The 23,019-nt window shown below is 38.1% G+C and overlaps 1 protein-coding gene across 2 annotated transcripts in view; it reads right to left on the bottom strand.

Annotated features, from left to right (window-relative positions):
• The window catches only part of Mei4 (meiotic double-stranded break formation protein 4), a 151,663-nt gene that overhangs the window by 102,454 nt on the left and 26,190 nt on the right, over nt 1-23,019 (bottom strand). For both annotated transcript variants that reach the window (XM_031345492.1, XM_031345490.1), the window contains exon 2: nt 20,917-21,162. In XM_031345492.1, the coding sequence (XP_031201352.1) occupies nt 20,917-21,148 (232 nt within the window). In that variant the 5' untranslated portion in view covers nt 21,149-21,162. The remainder of the gene's footprint in view (nt 1-20,916; nt 21,163-23,019) is intronic.

Here is a 23,019-nt window from a genome sequence, read left to right as displayed (position 1 = left end):
CTGTTTTCATTCTAGAAAACCCTCCCAAGATTCTTTACTTCAAACTGAAAAAGCACAGTTTGTCCTGGTATCACAACTTTTCTTAAAAAAGACACGCTCTAGTTTCTCATTATCTTTTACAACACTCTTTTCTACTCTACTGGCCAAAGTCAACTTAAACTGTTTTCCAGTAGATTCTTATAATTATCTTTACATCATTCTCTGCTGCTTAAAACACTTCATTACACGAAGCTGTCTAGAAGTAGCTCCTTCAAACTCTTTATTAAATAAAAAATCTAGCATAGTAAAATCGTTCAGCCATTGCAATACTTCCCTAACTTAGATCATAAAGGGGACAAATTTCAATTGAGCAACCTTGAGACAGGCGCTCAATGTTTCCATGTGGAAGATACCAAACTTGTATCTCAAACATTTCGGGAGTTTCTCTTTTTTATATCATGTACACATTTTTTTTTCATTTCTCAGACACAGAATTAAAGTAAATATATGTCTCAAAATGCACTGCTCTTCTCTGCTCCAAAATTCATTCATTTAGCATGTTTTCTGTTCCTTATTATACTCTCAATCTCTATGATACAAGAATTTATTCTGAAACATTTTACTTCTCTAACATTTACTCTTAACCTGCACATGAGAGTTGCTTTAGTTCATTAGGAACCCTGTACACTCAGCTCATATTCCATGCCAAATACACTAGATTCTCTAAGTACAAGGTCCAAAGTCAATTGTTTTTAAAGCTCTCAGATAATGCTAATGGGAGAATCATTGTTTTATATAAATTTATATTTATTGTGCTAATTTTTAAAAGAACAGTGGCTTGGCCCTTTCTGTGCCATTCCAAATAACACCTTCACAATTTCCAGAATGCCTTCCTCCTTTCTCTCATTGTGTTTATCATGTTGTTGAATATTTCTAAGCTCAACAGCAACTCCAATCTCTTTCCATGGATTACCCAGGTAGAGTCTTTACTACTCTAGTTGTTCAATCCACTTTAGCCCAGGTTATTAATGCTGCCTTGGTGACACCATAGACTCCTTCCTACACGGTCGTTCTAATTGCTCTCCCATCAACAGTTTGGTGCACACAGAATCACACAGAAGGTTAAAACTCCTAGTTAATTTAACCAAAGCCTCTCTCCATTGTCACAAAAATTGTACATGTTGAGAAAAGTCCCACATATGTAGTCCATCTAACTCTTCCCTGGCTTTCAACATAGCTCCACTAGCCCTTTCTCTTACTGTTCCACAATCAGCCTGCCCTGTGTCTACCTGCTCAGTATTCCTTTCTCAAGGTCACCAAGTGGACTGCTCTTCAAGAAGTTGGCTCAACAACCTCCTTCTATACAGTGGCTCATTGCCTGTCCAGTCTAACGTTTCTGTTCTTTTCCATTCTAGGAAATTTGCCACCAGAGCCTGCTTTATTGTCTTCTACATTTCTTTAAACAAACTATGATCTCCTTTGCTTATTGTTTCAATATGTCATTGTCTGTAATGTGAATAGGAATTCTATTATTTCTATTTTGTCACTACAGGAACTGCAGAAATAAGTTACATACCTAATAAGAAATGAACTGATCAATTAATGCAACCATTTCAAGATATCTTGCCTCTCTAACAAGACATAGGTTCCTCATGCATAAACAGACTTTTCTCCTTTTCTAGTCTTCAAAATCAAGCACCATGTTGAGAGAATATGACATATTCAAGTATCTGTGGCTTATTTTCTCTATTTCAGTAGATCTCAGCATTTATTTAATTCAACTGTACTTAGAAATATTATAACTTTTGAGTTTTTCCATAAACTTTCAATCCATAAACACCCAGAGTAAATTGTCAACTTACTATCATAATTAAAATCACACACTACATTTGTAATGTTAATTCAAATCCTAACTCATCTTTACCTTTTAATTTCACTCTTTAAATCATATCCATAGCACAGGAAGACAACATGGAAACTTGATCCTCAGTTGTGGGCTTTGACTCTGTAGATCCTTATTGGTTCCTCCAAGCTACACACATTTAATTAATGTGTATTTGCTTCAATGAAACAGATGGGAATCCTAATCAGAAAACATCCCAATTCTGAGCTGCCTGCCTGGATATAAACCCATTTTGACTAGAGCATTTTTCCACCTATTGTGTATACATAGTAGCTCTGGAAGTTGGTCTACTTTCATGATTTTTTTTTTATATTACATACATTGTAAGTGGTCCATGAAATGTAGCCTTGCTAAAATACCATAAAAAATTTCAGTGTGCTATACTAGAATAATATGCGTCTCCTAAAACTGCTGACAATCATAGGTACTAAGGTGATTATTTTCTAAAGAAAGGGGAAATCCCACAAAATTCAAGCACTTTTGGCTAACACTGTATTCTGGTATCATTGCTTTTAATAAGGTTATAGTGAGCAGTTCTGCTGCACTATGCCCTCTTCTTTGGAAGAACCTTTTAGCTCCTACTTAGAGCTAATGATAGTTCAGACTGTCTCCAGGTAACTGCTAAGCATACATTTTAAAAACACTTAACATCTCCAATGAAATAATCTGGCAGACCTAAGAAATGGAAAATAATTATAAAATACTCTTTGATCTTCACTTTTGGGGTATAATCTTCATCATTGTGTTTCCTCCAAGTATTGGCAATCATGATAAAATCCATAATACAGACCTCTATGTGTCTTTCAAGATACAGGTATATTTATCTACACCATTCCAAACTACTGGGATTACTTGTGAACACTCTTAACCCAGATGAGAGTAGTCTGCCTTGAACCCCTACTGTCTCCTGAAAAGTTAGAACTGCCATGGGTATCTAGTACCATTCTCTTTTATAGAACACACCACTCACAGCAAGAGAAATCTGACAGTGTATCTTCCAGACACCAATAAGAAATGTACAAAATGGTCCATTAAACTGCTTCTCTTTCTCTTTTAAAGTGTGAAATAATTTCTGTAGGAATAGTTAAATCACATATACAGCCATTACTGTTGAATGAAATATAACTCTATTTCAAGTTGAGCATGATGGACATGTAATCCCAGCACTGGAGAAACTGAGTCAAGATGTTTTTGAGTTCAAGAGTAGCTTGTTTTACACAGCACATTCTAGGCCAGTCTGGGATACACACAGAATCATCATACTGGAACAAAATAAGTTATTTATCTTCTAATTCACCTTTAAAGAGCCCTGTCCTTCTCTTCATATGTTGAGTAGGTTATTCAATAAATTATATTAGTTTTGTTTTACAGTGCACTAATATGGAATATTTTCATTGACTTGTTGGCTTCAACATTTATTACAGTTTGTTTTCTGTGACTGTATTAAACACCAAGACCAAAGGAAATTGCAGGAGAAAAGGGTTTGTTTGGCTTACAGGTTACAAACAGTCTGCTGCTGAGGGAATCTAGGCAGGAACCTCAAGGTAGGAACTGAGGAAGAGAGCAAGGAGAGATGTTGCTTATCTGCTTGCTTCCTCTGCCATGCTTAGCTACTTTCCTTGTGCACCTGTCTAAGCATGGCCCCATCCCAAGTAGCTTTGGATCTCCTACATACATTTTCAATCACGACAAAACGACACAAATCTGGTCACAAGTCAGTTTGTTAGAGGTTGGAGGCAGTTCGTTAATTGAGATTCCTTCTTCTTAGATTTGCCTCGAATTGTATTGAGTTGACAAAAAAAAACAAAAAAAACAAAAAACTAACCGGCACAATCTACTCCTTGTCAAATTTGATATATAAACAACATCTGGAACTATAACTTTTCCTTTCTTTGCCTCCAAGATTTCATGTTATATCATAACTTAAAATAGAGTAAGTACCCCAGTCTTCAAAAAGAGCTATATATTAATAGTACAAGGTCTCCTTCAAAATCCAAAGTCTCTCAACTGTGGGATCCTGTAAACTCCAAAACAAGGTGCAGACTTGCCTCCAGTAAGTGGGAAGAACACTAGACCACAGTTACATATCAAAGCAAAGTCCACACTCTGAATCGTTAAACATGGACATCTCAGATTTACTCACGATCTTCTGGGCTCCAAAGGGCTTGGGCAGCCTCCCCTCTGCAAGGCTCACACTCCCAGATCGTGCATCATGCCAGTTAACCTCAGGCCAGTTCTACTCTACACTTGTTACTGTCCTTTGTGATCTTCACTGGCGGGGGGTGGGGGGGTCTTCTTTGGCGGTCGCTATATTAGGGTCTTCACTGCAACTGGGGTTCTAACTACCCAAGTGGACTCTTCTGCTCTCTTCCAATGACAAGCTTCTGCTTCTCTCTATGGCTCCTTTAATCACAGGATCTCTGATATAACTGATGATGTACCTTCCCGAGTGGTGTCTCTTGACTCTCACAATTCCAACCCTCAGCTAACTTCGGTGACCTCTTTATGTTTTCAATACCAGTACCAGGGGTACTGGTGAGAGTCCTACACATTCCTAAGTTCTACTGCCAGCTTGCGATACAGACAGTCTTTGATCTCTCTGGACACTGTATTTGTACATGTGAACTCATAACAGCTGTGGTTGTTGCATGGATAAGGCCTGCAGGAGACTAAGCAATTCAACATTCCAGGATAGAGGGCAGAGTGGCCCATGAGGCCCCACTCTTAGTCTGTAGTACCATGTACTGTCAAAAAAGTAAAGCAAAGCTGGAACAGCAACTGCTAATCATTCATAAAAATGAGCCTCAGGAACCCAGTTCTAATTCCAGCCATGCTACCTAATATGCAATCCACTGTTCCACGGTTCTTGCTTACTTGTAATCTTTCTTACCTGTAAAATTCCCACCTGTGTTTCTTCCCTTCAAAGAGAAGGTCAGATATGTTACTCTCTCTGGTTTGCCAAGATTATACTTAACATAAGAATTGTTCTCTCTCTCTCTCTCTTCCTCCTCTCTCCCTCTCAATTAAACCTCTTAACACGTGGAAAAACAGAAAGAATTGCTAACATTTTTGTGGGGAGAATATTTAACACCCATTCTTTTGAAATCTCTATAAACATGCTATTATTAATTCTGATCATTGTGCTGTAGAAGATGTCCCCAAACGTTACTCGTCCTGTCTTCGTGAAATTTATAATTATTCAATCAACACCTCTCTATTCTCTCCCTCCCTCCAGTACTTGTAACAGACAATGCTTGACTGCACTTGTATGTGGAATATAAACCACTGAGCTCAGAGTAGCACATGACAGAAGTACAAAGCTGGGGTGTGTCTATTTCATTGACACAGAAGAACTTAAATGAGATGGGAACAAAGCTGGCAGTAAGAAGAGTTATGCTTAATAATGAAAATAAAAGTTCCCCTTAACACAATGGCTTCAATTTTGGCTGTATTTGAAAATAACCCAAATATTTTGAAAAAGGAAAAATATGGATTCCCTATTCTGCCTTCACTAACCTAGGGGCCTCCTGGGCATCAGGTGATCTTAGCATTATACTCAAGGATTATGAATGCCACACCTAAAATATCTCATATATACCAACACTAAAGCAAAAAAGATCTTCAGCAATATATCTTTAAGAAAACCCCATAAACTTTAAAAATTAAAACTACAAATCTCTCTGTAGTAATTCATTTTCAGAGTTTGGGGAGATGATTGTGAGAGCTCCTGACCAACGTAGACTGGCAGGTGCAAATAAGAAAGTATTTTAGTGGAGCCCACAGTTAAGAGACCTTGAATTTTAAAAGATAGTGGACATTTTAAATTGATTGAACTTTTAATATGTAAAGACTGTGGGACTTTAGATCTTGGGGATGAATAAGAAAGTAAGGATTGAGGCTTAATAGTGATGTGTTTGTGTGTCAAGTTGACAAGGGGTCAATTGTACTGGCTGGTTTTGTGTCAACTTGACACAGGCTGGAGTTATCACAGAGAATGGAATTTCAGTTGGGGAAGTGCCTCTATGAGATCCAGCTGTGGGGCATTTTCTCAATTAGTGATCAAGGGGGTAGGGTTCCTTGTGGGTGGTGCCATCCCTGGGCTGGAAGTCTTGGGTTCTATAAGAGAGCAGGCTGAGCAAGCCAGGGGAAGCAAGTCAGTAAGGAACATCACTCCATGGCCTCTGCATCAGCTCCTGCTTCCTGACCTGCTTGAGTTCCAGTCCTGACTTCCTTTAGTGATAAACAGCAATGTGGAAGTGTAAGCTGAATAAACCCTTTCCTCCCCCTCTCCCCCCTAAAAAGGTCTGGCCTTATTTGGCACTTGCTGTTAAATATAAAACTCAGATTGCTATTGCTGTGTTCACAATCCCAGCCAAAGGAACACAGTCAGGAATCCCTTCTTTCAGTACTCTCTGTCTCACTCTCTGTCTCTCTCTCTGTCTCACTCTCTGTCTCTCTCTCTGTCTCACTCTCTGTCTCTCTCTCTGTCTCACTCTCTGTCTCTCTCTCTGTCTCACTTTCTGCCTCTCTCTATGTCTCTGTCTCTCCTTCCCTCCCCCCCTCTCTTTCTCTCTCTCTCTCCCCTGTCTCTCTGTCTCTCTTGTCTCTTTCTCTGTCTCTCTGTTTCTCTTCTCTTCCAACCCCACCCCCATTTTCCCCGACTCCCAGATCATCCAGTCACCTCTTTTGAGATTTGGTCTGTTGCTATGAATTGTAATGCTAAATTCTGTATCCCAAGGTCTATGTGCCTCAAGACAAGTGGATTCTCTCATATGCCAGCTTTTGTTGTGCAAACCTTGGTCCTTAATATAAAACTATTGGTGACTAAAGATGCCTACAGCTTGTAGCTCGGCATTAGAGATGAAGGAGGTAGGCAGGGCTTAGGGTCCTAGATTTAGAGTCTGAGGCAGTGACCACTAGAGAGGGAGAAGACAAAGGAAGAAGATGACATGGGGTAGGTGGATGAGGACCAGCAAGTTGGAGTAGGAGTGGCCCAGGCAAAACATGGCAAGTGGACTTAGGGTTAGTGAAAGGAAAGTAGACAAAATAGCATAAAGGCTTGATGTCTGCCCAGCTCTAGTGCTTTATGTCTTGTTATACATATGGAGGATTTTGACTTTTATTTGAGAACTAAATGATCTAATTGGGGTAGGAACCCCCAAATAATATTTACTGCAATGCACCTGTCTGGTTCCAGCTGCCTTTGCCTCTGTAGTTCCTTCAAAGATCTACACAGGTACACAAAGCTAACCACCATCATGGACTGGCAACTGCTCAGACATTACAGATGTGATAGGATGCGTCATGGTTCACTGAATAAGAACTAATGAAATAAGGTTAAACACTTCATACAATGCACAGATAGAAATAGCTACAGAGTGACTGAAAGCACAGTAAATTATTAACAACATTGTGTATTCAAATATGCAAACTGCAATCTAATTTGTATGAAGTAGGTCAAAGAATGGGGACATTCAGTTAAAAATACTACTTCATTGAAAGAAATGGGAAATTATACTAATTTTCAAGGCAAACAGTATTTGTTAGTAGAATAACAATGGGCAGAAGCAAGATGCCTAAAATCTGTATATTCAGTTTTAATTACAAATTTAAAAACTTTAAATATTATAAAATATGTAGAAGGAGCAGAAGTATTTAAATTTTCATCAGTCACCTTTCACCAAAGTTCATCTGTTAACCTAAAATCCAAATTCCTGTGTATTACAGTTTAGTTTATATTGAAAAATTCACCAAGCCTCTTGAAAGTAATTTCTATTATTTGACATTTAGTAGCTTAATTGGAGATCATATTTTAACAAGATCCTGAAATATCTTTTGAGAGTAAACCTATGTTTATGACTTCACTGAAACCACATGAAATCACAAAAGCAACTTCGTTGTTCATAAAAATTTAACCTAACTATAAAGAGGTATTCTTAGCAACAGAACTTAGAAAGTATAAAATGTGGCTTTCACTGAACAGTCTTCCCCCTGCATCTTACAGCACAAACACTGGCAGAAATATTCTGAATGTACAATGGACATGAAAGCAGTCTTTCTTTCATCTCTTAGAAAAACTGGATCCAGAGAACCTCCAAAGGATATATACTTCCTACAAAACAATTGATGCTATGGAACAATGGATCTGTTCACTGGCTAAGAACAGCTCACTCCACCTTCTTTTGGAACACCATTATCCTAAGACATCCTGCTCAGCATTCTCTGTTGACTGTGTGCCACTCACACTGAAATTCACCCAAAATATTTTGGGGTCAATTATTTTAGGTTTATATATGGCCTGGAACATAATGGAAATACATGTTTAATAGTTATGCATTTAGGATGTGAATATTTACACGTTGAAATTGTTTGGTCTTATTGTTAAGAATTTGCTGACATTCATCCGCAACTATGTATTTACTTTTATCTAGATTACTTTGTGTACTTTTCAAATGATTATTATAGTTCCATTGAATTTAAAGTTCATATAGATTTGCAGTATGCAAGGTATAGAATTTCTTCCTGATTATTTTTTCCCTACAGAATAATTTTAAAAGTACTTAAAAATGATATAAACCAGATACTGCCTTGAGGGGTAAGGAAGGTCTGCCTTAAACAACGGTACACCATATACCATAAATGATGGTGTGTCTTAGTAGACCTCAAACGGTATTCATGGGTGCTTGCTTGCTTTCTCTTAGCTCTGCTGCTTCACTTTGACTCTGCATGCATGCTGACCTCTGGCACTGCAGGCTCAGTCTTTTCACTTGGTACTGCAATATATTCCAAGGCTTCTTCCCCTCCGCATTTATTGCATGCAGGGATTTTACAAGGCAATAATTAAGTTTCTATTGGTTCACTTCTCATAAATTGTCTATTATGTCTCATGAACCATGTTTCAATTTTATTTCCTTAAACCAGTAGCACTGAAACTCCAGTATTCATTATGAGCACCTAAAAGAGTGTGAAGTTACAGTTGCTGGGCTTCCTGAGTTTCTTACTTGGTTTTCAGGTAGGATCTGAGAATGTTACTTTTCCAACAAGTTTCCAACTGATCTTGACCTAAGGAAATACCTTAACATTAGGATTCCAGAGGAACCCATGGCATTTGCTATTGTTTATTTAATTCTAAAGAAGTACCCTGAGTTCCTCATTTAACAATGAGAAAACAAAGAAACAGTCAGGGATGAAACAAAGGAAGAGTTAATGGATGGCTTCCAAACGTAGCAGAGAAATAAATACAATATATATATATATATATATATATATATATATATATATATATATATATGTTCAGAGCAGTTGAAAAAAATTAAACACTAGAACCAAAAGGCTGACTGTAAATGAGGATGACATGGAGGACAGAAAAAGAATGTTAACCCTAGAGCTTGATGCCAAACTGATACCCAGCCACCGTCTCCATGAGGGCCTCTGAGATGCGGGCCCTTCCTCGGGGCTCAGGTCATCCTCTCCTGCTTCTTATTTGTATTCTGAATACATGTAGTGGGCTGGCTAGGATTCTTCTTTCGTCCTTTTCCTTCAATGTCTTCCATCTCCCTGTCTTCTAATTTCTTCCACCTGAAGTGCCAGAATGGTGTCACTGTTTGTCACATCCGCACACGTCCCAACTACCATTTTGACTCTCCTCAGTCAAGCTCACTATATTAAAAAGAAGTCTTAGCCTTTCTGGTAAAGTCATAGCAGCAGCACCCATACTGTCTGAAGACAGTCAGAAATGGAGTTGTAGGCATCCCCCATTTGGCTTGCTTATTTAATTTTATTTTTGCTTTGATAATGAGAATGACACTATACTGTACATTTCCCAAAGATGTCTCCATGAATTGTATTCATTGAATATCTAGTATAAATCTTGGAATTTAGAATTCAAAATTAAATTAAGAATCATCACACATTTTAATTTCTGATATAGCCTTAATTTCAAGAACATATTTACATTGGGACATTTAAAAAATCAGTTACACAATATACCCAAAGCTAAACATAACCCTAAATATGAGAATACTGAAATTTGCTGTAGGTTTAGGGATGTAGCTAAAAAATAATGCATATACTTAGCGTACATGAGACCATGAGTTCCCTTAAAACCAAATTAATAATAGTAATAATAATAATGAGTGACACTGTATAATAATGAGTTGAACTCAAAAAATAATACAATGTAATAAATATAAAATATAATATAATAATAATGAGTTGAAATAATAAAAAAGTTGGCAAACATCTAAGAATCTGCAAGTATTCTAAACCGTTTTATCTTCTGTCTCAAAGAAGGAAAGCTGCCATTGCCACTGTCCATTTATTCTGCTCAGACTAACCTCCTGAGAGGTAGGACTCCAGGGATCTATCCTATCTAACAGGATCCTCAGGTAGATGCTAGACTTGCTCTCCACGTTTTACATTTATTGCTATAAGGGTTAGGAAGATCTCCAGAAACACGCAATAACCCACAATAGATTTTTATAAATGCTAACATATCTCCATGTACTTATTCTGCAAATAGTCACCAATCACCTTTGATATGGCAGTCGCTGTGCTAAGCATCTGATTATACTGATGATGTTTATCTACACAGTTCCTTAAAGCATGATTCAGCTTCCACGGGGCAGACAGACTGCTTACACAAGAATAATTTACTTTCTATTTGCTGTGAAAATGCAGACTCTGAGAACCACAACATGGAAACCTAATCCAGTCTAGAGAGGTAGTCACGGGACATAGAATATTAAACTCTATCAGGAAAACTGAACAGTATTTAGGCAGACATAAAGCAAAGGGAGAATATGCCACCAGAAATAGTGTGTGTACAAGCTTTGAGCAAAGCAGTGGAAGACAGTAACACAAGTGAAAAAATTCTGTAACCACAGTACAGAATGTGATGGAACCCAGAGTGATGAGGCTGGGATAGAGAAGCAAGTAAGGCCCAACCACTGAAGAAGCTGGAGTCCAGCTTAAGGTCTTCAGACTTCTTCCCAAAGAAATGAGAAAACCTGAGATTGTATACAAACTAGAGTAGGAAAAGTGAATGGTGCAGCAATCAAGGCACTATAAGTAGGATCAGTTAAGCAAGATAAAGTTACACAGTTTAATTTGGATAATTAAGTAAAACTATCTCCATTAGGAATGGCCAGATATGGAGAGAGTCTGGCATACATAGAAATCAGAGTCCACCCAACACAAGAAGTTGTCTGACCACCTAATGAAATGTCCTAGAAGCCAGTTTCTGCAAAGAGGATGATTGAATAAGCACTCAAATTCAGAGCCCTGCACCAGGAAGTTAAGATGAAGGCTGGCTTCTGTCTGAAATGTTATCTTCATGAACAAGCTCAGCCTCTGCAGATCTAACCTGCTCCCTGCGTCCTCATGTCTGTGCTCCTTCAAGCTCAGCCTCTGCAGATCTAACCTGCTCCCTGCATCCTCACATCTGTGCTCCTTCAAGCTCAGCCTCTGCAGATCTAACCTGCTCCCTGCATCCTCATGTCTGTGGCCCTTCAAGCTCAGCCTCTGCAGATCTAACCTGCTCCCTGCATCCTCATGTCTGTGGTCCTTCAAGCTCAGCCTCTGCAGATGTAACCTGCTCCCTGCATCCTCACATCTGTGCTCCTTCAAACTCAGCCTCTGCAGAGCTAACCTGCTCCCTGCATCCTCATGTCTGTGGCCCTTCAAGCTCAGCCTCTGCAGATCTAACCTGCTCCCTGCATCCTCATGTCTGTGGTCCTTCAAGCTCAGCCTCTGCAGATCTAACCTGCTCCCTGCATCCTCATGTCTGTGGTCCTTCTATGTTCCTTTTGGGCCATCATTACTACAGAGACAACATTAAAGGATCTACATTTCTTCAGGATGTGTTAGGATAATTAAGGTACTTATATTTCTTAATTTTGGACTTATCAGTACTAAAACTATTTGATATTCTAATCAGTTAAACTTTAATTTTCATTGTTTATATTCATGGATTTCTAACTATCAGATTAATTCAATTGTGTGTAGTGTGTAAAGCATTTCTAATAGCTAACTGTAAATTTCCTTTCATCTATTCAAATTCAATTATCCAACAAAATCTCTATTGGGTGCATATTTTTTAATGCATGTATACTATCTGAATGTCTTAAATTAACCATAATTTTAGTTAAATTCAATTATGATCATATTTGATCATTTATCTAATGAGTGCTACATAATAACAGAGAAGTAAATGCTTGTGTCTTCATTGTCCACATTCTCTCAGCATCTATAAACTAGTTCATATCTCAATATATAATATGAACGTCACAGTTGTATCTGCGAGACAGATCCTCTCTCTATATGTGGTCTGGCACAGGATAAGAACATAGAGACCGACCAAGGCTGAGTGAGCTATGGAGAATGGCACTTAGCTTACTAAAGCAAACTCTGCCTCCGGTCCGGCAGAGCATGCACGAGACTGGGGTGATCTACAGCTCCTGTTCTGTTGCCTTGCTGGCATCAGCGTAGCTAAAACCATTGTGCTGAATCCACATTACACAGGATGAAAAAGCAGGATCTGTGCAAGTAGTGAAGCACTTAGGGTTTAACTCTCAGGACAAAGATCAGCAAAGGAGGCCGGGTTGACAAGTACAGAAAAATGTCAGCCAAACGGCTCATCAAGCAACCCTGGACACGGAGGCAAACAACAATGACAGAACAAAAGAAAAGAAAACCAAAACCAAAACCAAAAGAAAACAAAACCAAAACTCAACCATGGGCACGTGTGCTACCTTGCATGTTGAACCTCACTTGCACCCCTGTGCTCAATGAACACTTACTAAATACATATGTAAACCAATAGATGAATTGGCTCTTCTTTTGCATTTGTTTTGCTCTGGCCAGTTTTTTGATAGATTTATGTAGCTATCATTTATGAAAACATAAAAATTGTACTATGAATAGAATATACTCCATGCTCTACCCATATGCTTTCCTGATGTGAATGCCAAGCAACTGTGAAGGTACAAATGCCTGGTCCAAATGCCCCTCTCCAACTGTCACTAAAATTCTAATCTTCACAGTATTCAATAAAACCCCTGGTTTTGTTTGTTTGTTTGTTTGTTTTTTACTATGGAAAAATTGCCACTGGCATCTCATCTTTGACACTTACTCTTATAGGTTAAGGACAGTCATTAACACCTTTCTAGCATGCTTCTAAATTTCTTTTATCCACTTACTCAGCCCCAGATCAAATGCTGACAAACATCATGAGGCCATCTTCAACAAAGCTCTTCCAGATTGAAGAACATTATTTTTCTCCCCTACGCAATGGAGTAGACTCTTGGGGTAAGAGACACCATGCTCATTATTCATTCTGCTCATTCATGACCTCAAACCATCCCTCAGAAATGAAGAGTAAAAGACCTGTTAGCAATACTTTAACCATTCTCTACCTTTTAAAAGTTCATTAACAAGATCTGCTTCAGCTACAAAGAGCAATGTCACCAGGATACTGGCTCATGTCACCCTCACAGTTTTATCCATCCTTAGCATGCTAGTTAATGACTTCCACAGTCCCAAATCATCCCTTGGCTTGGCAGAGTGCATACGAGAAACAAGAGGTTGAAGAAACGATTTTCTAATCCTTATTTTCAAGGGCCTCTCTCTCTCTTCATCCAATTAGCTAGATTCTCCTACTTGCTTCCTTCCTTTCATTGGCCAAAAGCTGGGTCCCATAAACCTTAATCAGAACTCTCAAAACCTCCCTAAGCCTCTTAAGGATCAATACACACTGGATATCAACACATTTTCCAAATAAAATGAAGAACTTTCAAAAGAAAAAAGATGCCTACTGAATCAGAATTATACCTCATACAAATCACTAAAAATGCTTGAGACAGATGTTACATGCATTCAGGATTCTCTCTTTCTATCTCCTTCCCTCGCTTGCTTTCTTCTTTTTTCTTTCTTCAATTTGTTTTTTACTACTACTGAACATTTCAGCAAAATAAACATATGGTATAATTCTAGAATCAGTTTCTACTTATCCCATCTATGGCACAATTCCCTAAGGAATATACCCATTAAGAAAGTATTGAAAATCAATCTATACAAAAATATCTGAGATCCTAAGATGCTGTATAAACTATTTCAGCTCTGTTTCATTTAATTCTAGATCATTCCATTGCTTCAGTGGACAGTTGATGTAAATTATGTTCCCAAGCCTCTCAAGTTTTCAAGAAGTATTCAATTCAGAATCCATTACGAGTCTCTGAACATTTAAGAAATAATTTCAAACATGGTAACATACTGAAAACTCCAGAAAGAAATACTTAATAATATAAATATATCTTTACTATAGTTCTGATTCTTTGGAATAGCTTTTGCAGAACAAGTCATGACATCTTTTCAAATTACATATCTTTAAACAATCACTAAATTCTTATTTTACCTTCCTTTCATTTTAACTCCCCCTTCACTTCATTTATTGTCTCCCCTTTAGCAGTTACTCAATTTCTGTACACACTAAGGTACTCTTATTTTTAAGTTTGAGATGACAAGTGAAGAGACAGAATGCTTCCAAACACCCGCATTGGAACACTGGACCTGAAACTCCAACGTGAGGAAAACTTATTATCATTATATAACTTTTGAACTCTGAGAGGTACTGTAATTGAAAGATATAAAACAAGTTATCACACAATTCCTTAGTGTCTATAAATACTCACAAACATCATGTGTTCTATTTTGGTACTACAAATACAATTTGGATGACAAGCAATATTGTTGATATTATGGTATCTTATGATAGGCATAGTACAAAATTGCAGGATTTTTTTTACATTTTGTAATTATATTAATCCTATAATTTCACAAAGAAAAGAATGATTGATTATGTTTATTATTTATTCACTGTGTATATTCAAGCAATCATTGTCAAAACAGACTCTACTGAGACAGAATATGGCTATAAATTATGCAGTATTATAATTTTATAATTACAATTTCAATTTTTATAATTAAATTTTATGTCACTATAATTGTAAAATAAAATCACGATTATAAATTAAATTAAAATTATCAAAATTATTAAATAAAATAATATAATTATTAAGCATAATTAAAATTTATAATTATTGGATATAATTAATTAAATAAATAAATATAAATTATTAAAGTATTAAAAGTTCTATATTAACCATTCTGCCCTGTCATTTCTGCTGGGACAGACTGCTAGCTAGTCTGCTCTCCTGAAGATACCACATCCTGAGGCATCCCAAGAGATCTGCTGCACTCTGGGCATCTGACACCACAGCCTGAGACATCTCCAGGAGATCCACTACACTCAGGGTAACTGGCACCACAGCCTGAGACATCTCCAGGAGATCCACTGCACTCAGGGTAACTGGCACCACAGCCTGAGACATCTCCAGGAGATCCACTGCACTCAGGGTAACTGGTACCACGTCCTGAGGCATCCCAGGAGATCTGCTGCACTCTGGGCATCTGACACCACAGCCTGAGGCATCCCAAGAGATCCACTGCACTCAGGGCAACAGAGCAACTGATCAGCAGCTTCTCTGTTCCCCTGAAGACACCACAGCGTGAAGGCATCCCAGGAGTTCCTCTATACACAGGGCAAGAGGACAACTGACATCAGTCTAAAGACCTCCTGGGAGTTCTGTGGCATGCATGGCAACTGACCTAACAAACTGAAAGCCTCCCTGGAGTTCTGCTGCACACAGTCCATAGGCCCCGCTGGAGAAAAGCTTCACACAGGACAACAGCTTGACTGCTCCTCTGAAGACCCAACAATCTGAAGGCCTCCCAGGAGATCGACTGCAGCCAGTGCAACAGATCTGCAGCTTCTCTGCCTCTCTGAAGACCCCACCACCACCCCCAGCTGCAAGGACCTACAGGAGGTCTGCTGCAGCAAGGCCCAGCCACAGGCCTACAAGGAAACCTGAAGCAACCCAGGAACAAAAGAGGCAGACTCCAGACAGAGTCACCCAGACCAGCAAACACCAGGGATAACCAGATGGTGAGAGGCAAGCACAAGACTATAAGCAACAGAAGCCAACATACATGGGCATCATCAGAACCCAGTTATCCCACAACAGCAAGCCCTGAATACAACAACACACCTGAAAATCAGGAAGCTGATCTAAAATCCTATCTCATGAAGATAATAGAGTCATTTAAGGAGGATATAAGTAACACACTGAAAGAATTACAAGAAAACACGAGTAGAGGTAGAAGCCCTTAAAGAGGAAACAAATAAATATTTTAAAGAAATAACAGGGAAAAACAATCAAACAGGTGAAGGAATTGGATAAATCTGTTCAAGACCTAAGAGTGGAAGTAGAAACAATAAAGACAATACAAATGGAGGCAAACCTGGAAATGAAAAACCTAGGAAAGAGGTCAGGAATTACATATGAAAGTATTACCAACAGAATACAAGAGATACAAGAGGGACTCTCAGGTGTAGAAGATACCATAAAAGATTGACACAACTGTCAATGAAAATCCAAAACATATAAAACTCCTAACCCAAAACATCCAGTAAATTCAGGACACTAGGAAAAGACCAAATCTAAGAATAATTGGAATAAAGGAGAATGAAGATTCACAGCTCGAAGGACTTGAAAATATCTACACCAAAATCATAGAAGAAAACTTCCCCAACCTAAAGAAAGAAACGGCAATAAAGGTACAAGAAGCCTATAGAACACCAAACAAATGGGACCAGAAAAGAAAATCCTCTTTTCACATAATAATCAAATACTAAACGCACAGAATAAAGAAAGAATATTAAAGGCTGCAAGGGAAAAAGGCCAAGTAACATACAAAGGTAGACCTATCAGAATTACACCAGACTTCTCAACAGAGACTATAAAAGCCAGAAGAACCTGGTCAGAGGTCCATGCAGTCTCTAAGAGAAAACAAATGCCAGCCCAGGCTACTATACCCAGCAAAACTCTCAATCAACATAGATGGAGAAACCAAAATATTCCAGGACAAAACCAAAATCAAACAGTATATATCTACCAAGTCAGCCCTACAAAGGATCCTAGAAGGAAAACTCCAAGACAAGGAAGGTACCTACACCAAAAAAAAAAAAAAAAAAAAAAAAAAAAAAAAAAAAAAAAAAAAAAAAAAAAAAAAAAAAAAAAGAAAAAAAGAAAGAAGGAAAGAAAGAAAAAGAGAGAAAAAAAGATATTAAGCATCTCACAACAAAGGCAAAAAGAGAGAAGCACAAGCACAAAAAGCCACCTACAAAAACAAACATAAGAGGAACCAACAGTCATCTCTCTTTAATATCTCTCAATGGACTCAACTCACCCTATAAAAAGACATAAGCAAATAGACCGGATACGTAAACAAGATCCAGCATTTTGCTGCATATAAGAAACACACCTCGATAACAAAGACAGACACTATCTCAGAGTAAACGGATGGAAAAAGGACTTCCAAGCAAATGGTCCCAATAAACAAGCTGACATCCTAATATCCAATAAAATAGACTTTCAACCAAAAGTTATCAAGTGTGATGAGGAAGGACACTTCATATTCATTGAAGGGAAAATCCACCAAGAGGAAGTCTCAATTCTGAACACCTATGCCCCAAATGCAAAGGCACCCACATTCATAAAATAAACTTTACTAAAGTTCAAAACACACATTGGACCCCACACAATAATAGTGGAAGAATTCACCACTCCACTCTCACCCGTGGACAGATTATTGAAACATAAACTAAACAGAGACCCAGTAAAACTACTAGAGGTTATAAACCAAAAAAGCTGAAAGAAGCTGAGGAGGAGGGCAACCTGGTAGGAGGACCAGCAGTCTCAATTAACCTGTACCCCTGAGATCTCTCAGACACTGGGTCACAAACCAGGCAGCATACAGTAGCTAATATGAGGCCCCCAACACATATATACAGCAGAGGACGACTGCTGGGTCTGAGTTCAGTCAGAGAAGATGATGCACTTAACACTCAAGAGACTGGAGGCCCAGGGAGTTTAGAGATCTGGTGGGGTGGGGTGGGGTGGGGTAGGGACATCCTTGTGGAGACAGGGGAGTGTAGAGGAGGTATAGGATGTGGAACAGTCAGAGGGTGGGCCAGTAGGGGAATAAAATCTTGAGTGTAGAAAAAAAAGAAAAAATAATAATAAAATTCATTAAGAATTTATAAATTGCCGGGCGGTGGTGGCGCACGCCTTTAATCCCAGCACTTGGGAGGCAGAGGCAGGCGGATTTCTGAGTTCGAGGCCAGCCTGGTCTACAGAGTGAGTTCCAGGACAGCCAGGGCTACACAGAGAAACCCTGTCTCAAAAACCCCCCCCCAAAAAAAAAAAAAAAGAATTTATAAATTGAAAATATAAGATACAATTATAATTTTATAATTAAAATGATAGTTTTTGGTTTATACAATGATAATTAGTAAATTAGTAACATTTAGATAGGTAGTCATCATGTTTTCCACATACTATCATAATGTTTTCCACAAACTAAGTCTATATGTCATACACATAATCCCTCCCAGTTAATGCCTCTATACTACCCACTGCACGCATGTGTTCAATGCATTGGCACACACAAATATAAGAGTGCCTTCTTGTCATTGCTCAACTGTGCAGTGGTAGGTACAAACATCTTCTCCTGCCCTCACAGTTCAGGTCTCCCTGTAAGTTTCACACAATTGTAATTCCAACTACTATTTAAATGCTAAGAAAAAAAATCCTGAAAACATGTTTCATCTGCCAACTCATCTGCTCTGGGTTTCTTCATCATCTCTCTACTTCCCCTCTATATTTCTACACACATTTGCTGGGATTAGACTCTATCAGATAAGCCTAAACTATATTTAACCTGTTTTCTTCTAAGTTTTCTCTGTTTACACAGAAATCATTACAATCCATTTAATAAGGTAGGGTGGGAGCCTCAAAATTCCTAAATTTATGCATAGCCAGTCTCTGAACTCATTCCCAACAAACATCAGAAGTGTCTACTTTGGAAAATAGCCAAAGAAAAATCTGCCTTTTAAGTTCTGATTTTTATGAACCTAATTCAATTCATTAATCTTCACACAAGTTGTCTTGGTGTGTTTTCTGTTATTACACTTAAAACCACAGACTTCTAATAGGTAAAGAATACACATTTATTTAGCTGATATATTAAAAGGTCACAACTAAGTGCCTACACCTGGTACTAATTTTCTTATTACTGGGGACTTTCTGTATAGTCCATAGATCTATGGCAGAGTAGAGAATCACAGGGCAAGAGGAGTTCAGAACACAGAGTCCAACTGGTCATTAATAACAGACCCACTCTGATAACAATCCATTAACATACTAGTGAAGTCAGTTTCTATGGGACCCAACAGGCCGTACCTCTCAACAGCCCACAGCAAGGATAATGGGCTTTGGTGAGAGCTCACGGAATATTAATTGTATTCCTATCTCCAGTGACTGCTATGTTCCACATCCAGTCACCAAAAAAAAAAAAAAAAAAAAAAAAAAAATGTATTTAGCACCACCTTGTACTGTGTTTGAATTTAGTCTGGAACAATAAAAGATGCTTTCTCCTTGTCATCATCATCATCATCATCCCATTCTCCTCCTCAATAAATTCAGACTCTAGATCAGGAGGTAAAGCAGCACCCGTGCAAACTTAAAAACAGAATGGCTCATGGAACATGAAATACAAGCCGAATGGTCAGAGGAAATCTCACAAAGGAGGTGACATTTAGAATAAAAACCGAATGAAGAGATACAATAGCTCAGAAAAGATAGTACAGATACCCCTGCCCCAAAAGACGCCTTCCAAGGTACAACTGGCTTCTGCTGGGAGAGTGGAGAAGGTGGGGAGGAAGAGATAAGAAGAACAGACTTCACCTATGGGACACTACAGGAACTTTTCATCGAAAATGAAATAAAGCCAGGGAAGAGCTTTAGGCAAAGTAACATGATCTAGTTTAAAATATAATCTGACTTCCATGTTTTTGCCCTCAGTTACCAGAATTGTTTCCTAATCATCCTTCTGCTTAAAAAAAAAAGTTACTGAATGAAGTGAATCGTGGTATGTATGTTCCAGTTTGCACTAGGAAACCCTGTTTTGCCTGTGCCATCCCAGTATAATCTCTAATAAAATCCCCTGTAACTTTCACAAGGCTCCTAGTGGGAACATTTATATAGTGAACTTAATAACTACAAGGTTCCTTAGTTGATGTTTAGGGCCTTCCTGAGCTTTCTGAGTGAGATCAACTCTCCTTTCTTCTTTACATGGCCAACTTGCTTACTGGAGCTCTGGTTACCCAAAATGCAACACTGAAGGGATTCTGAACCTGGGTGCACTCTCTACTCCTCTCTCTTAGCTCATACCTCTGTCTTTTGCTAGGTCTTCTGAAACAATTTCATTCACAAGGATACAGATCTGGAGGAACAGACCTCCACAATCTTCCAAAGAATTAGGCAGGATGAATGGCTTCTCTGGTATTTTATCAATGCCTCTATTGCCCTCTATTGTAATATATCACAACAGGGTTAATTTTAGGTCTGTTTCTCCTACTAGAATGGTGATTGATCAAAGAGAAAATAGTGCCTCATCTTGCAAGTTTTGGGACCTTAATTCCTCCCCGGAGCTGGTACTTTGTAAGTTACAGTTATTATTTAAGAGAAAAATAAAATAGGAGAATTAAAGAATGAGATTTCAAACTAAATTCTTCATTGGCCATAGACATTATTGTCACTGAGTAGCAGTCTGCTTGCTGTACAATACTCACAGCCCCGGGTTCAATCTTTATTACCACCATCACAACAACAATAAATACAGAATCCTTTTCACCCTGGAGTAATTTACTTCTGTTAACTTAATCTCCTAGTTGAATGTGGTTTCCTCACTAGGCAGGAACAGTAATTTGTAATGATTAACTAATTAAAGGGGAAAAGTCTACTGGAGCAAGAAGATTATGTCTATATTTTCAAAAAAACTCTCAAGTAAGTAATAAATTTCTAGCTAACTACAGTATAACAGGTTTATAGATTGCTGAAAAGGGATTCACATACCATTCTTAAGCAATCCTGAAGAAATCCGACTCAGGAAAAGTTTTTGACGTAACTGTAGGACTTCTGCCTCTAAGGCTTCAACTTTTGATTTCCATTTGGACTGCTGCTGGGTCACCAAGGTGGCCAAGTGCTCTGTATATTCTCTGCTGCTTCTGTCTGCTGGTTTTGAGTGGATAATTGCCAATGCCAGTGCCAGCTTTGAAGTTTTCAAGTACCATGACTGGATATCCATCTTTGCTCTTGTCCCTATTATATATTGAAAAAAAAATTACAAAATTTTCTTTTTTTTAAACAGTCTGTTTTATTTAAACAAAATAGATCTTTCAGAGTAGGGCTAATTGAAAAGTTCATATATAAATTGATTCCAAGGAACAGAAACAAAATTCTCAGGAACTAAAAAATAATAAATTCAAATAACCTCATTCTGAAAGAATGTAAATTAAATATAGTAATTACAAAAAATGAGCTGGGCGGTGGTGGCGCACGCCTTTAATCCCAAGCACTTGAGAGGCAGAGGCAGGTGGATTTCTGAGTTCAAGGCCAGCCTGGTCTACAGAGTGAGTTCCAGGACAGCCAGGGCTATACAGAGAAACCTTGTCTCGAAAAATAAAAACAAAAACAAACAAACAAAAAATAATAACTCTTTATGGGCTTTCCCAGTCCACTTTAGCATGTCTACTGATGTCCTTGTTTAATTCATGTTTAAATAGTCATAGTAGTGCGACTTCTTGGGTGTAGCTTCTGACATTACTAGGAAACACAGTCTCAGGCCTCAAGCAAACACAAAGAACTAGGAAAATAAGGGATACTGAGAGTGGGAGGAATAGTTTTCCCCGGGAAAGGACATAAGAACTAGTTATCCAGTCCAAATGGTCAGCTGTGAAAACAAACATGAGTAACACTGACAGGCTGAGCAGAGGTTGTTTTTAGCAATATATATAATATATATATACACACATGTACATATATGTGCAGCAACAATTAATGAATTGGGAGCCCACAATTTTAAAAGATAAAAAGGAGAGGTATATGGAAAGACTTGGAGGGAGAAAAAGAGGAGAAAATAATGTAATTAGTTTACAATTAATTTACAATCTCAAAAAAACAATATAATTAAAAAAATCTTTCAAATACTTGTGTTGTTGAAGTTGTTTGATACTGTGCTTCCAACTACTCCAGTTGTTGCCATGTAGATACTTTTCCAAAACAGTAACTTTTCACAGTCTTGAAATATAAATATATTTAAAGGGAGAACAAGATGCAATATCGACTTAGTTTACTTTCATCCTGTCTACTGAAGGGTAAGTGCTTTGTGGCTTCCACCATATTGTCCTGGATCATCACAGAGGCTCTGAACATAAAACATACAATAAAAACGTTTACTGAGTAGTTAAAATACAGTAGCTGTTCATGCCTGGGATGTCCACTTCCACGACACATTCAGCCATCTTCAGATCAAAGCCACTTGAGTTAAAAACTCACACCTCCCCTGAACATGCACAGAGTTGTCTTTCTTGATACTTCTTAATGTCCTTTAACAACTATATACTGTATTCACATATTTAGGTATCTTAGGTACACAGGAGGATATGCATAGTTTATATGTAAATAGTAAACCATTTTATATAAAGGACTTACATGTCTTTATATCTGAGAGGCTCCTACAACCCATTTCCCAAAAACTCAGAGATAACCATGCAAAAATACAGAGTCTGTTGACTGTTACAACCCACTAATGCAATTTCTCATCATACCCTATATTTTACCAACTGTACTTCCACTATTGTAGGGCTGCAATGTCCACGTTCTTTCCCATTTACACCTCTACTAGGGAATTTTCACCATTTATGATGCCTGACCCCCTTTTAGTTGATTAAGGCCTGTCTATGTATCCTTCCTGGATACCTCATAGGCTACGACACTAGTCCTGAGGACATTTAAAATTATTTGAAAATGAATGAAATTCCTGAGATATACTCCCACCCAAGATCACATGGACTTATCTGATACCCTGCCATTGAGAAAAAATGGCACACTGTAAAAAGAACCCTCTCTCTCTCTCTCTCTCTCTCTCTCTCTCTCTCTCTTTCTCTCTCTCTTTCT

The sequence above is a fragment of the Mastomys coucha genome, unplaced genomic scaffold, assembly GCF_008632895.1.
Source record: "Mastomys coucha isolate ucsf_1 unplaced genomic scaffold, UCSF_Mcou_1 pScaffold23, whole genome shotgun sequence".
Taxonomy (NCBI): domain Eukaryota; kingdom Metazoa; phylum Chordata; class Mammalia; order Rodentia; family Muridae; genus Mastomys; species Mastomys coucha.
Note: the sequence above shows the minus strand (reverse complement) of the source record. Positions and strands in the feature narration are given on the sequence as shown.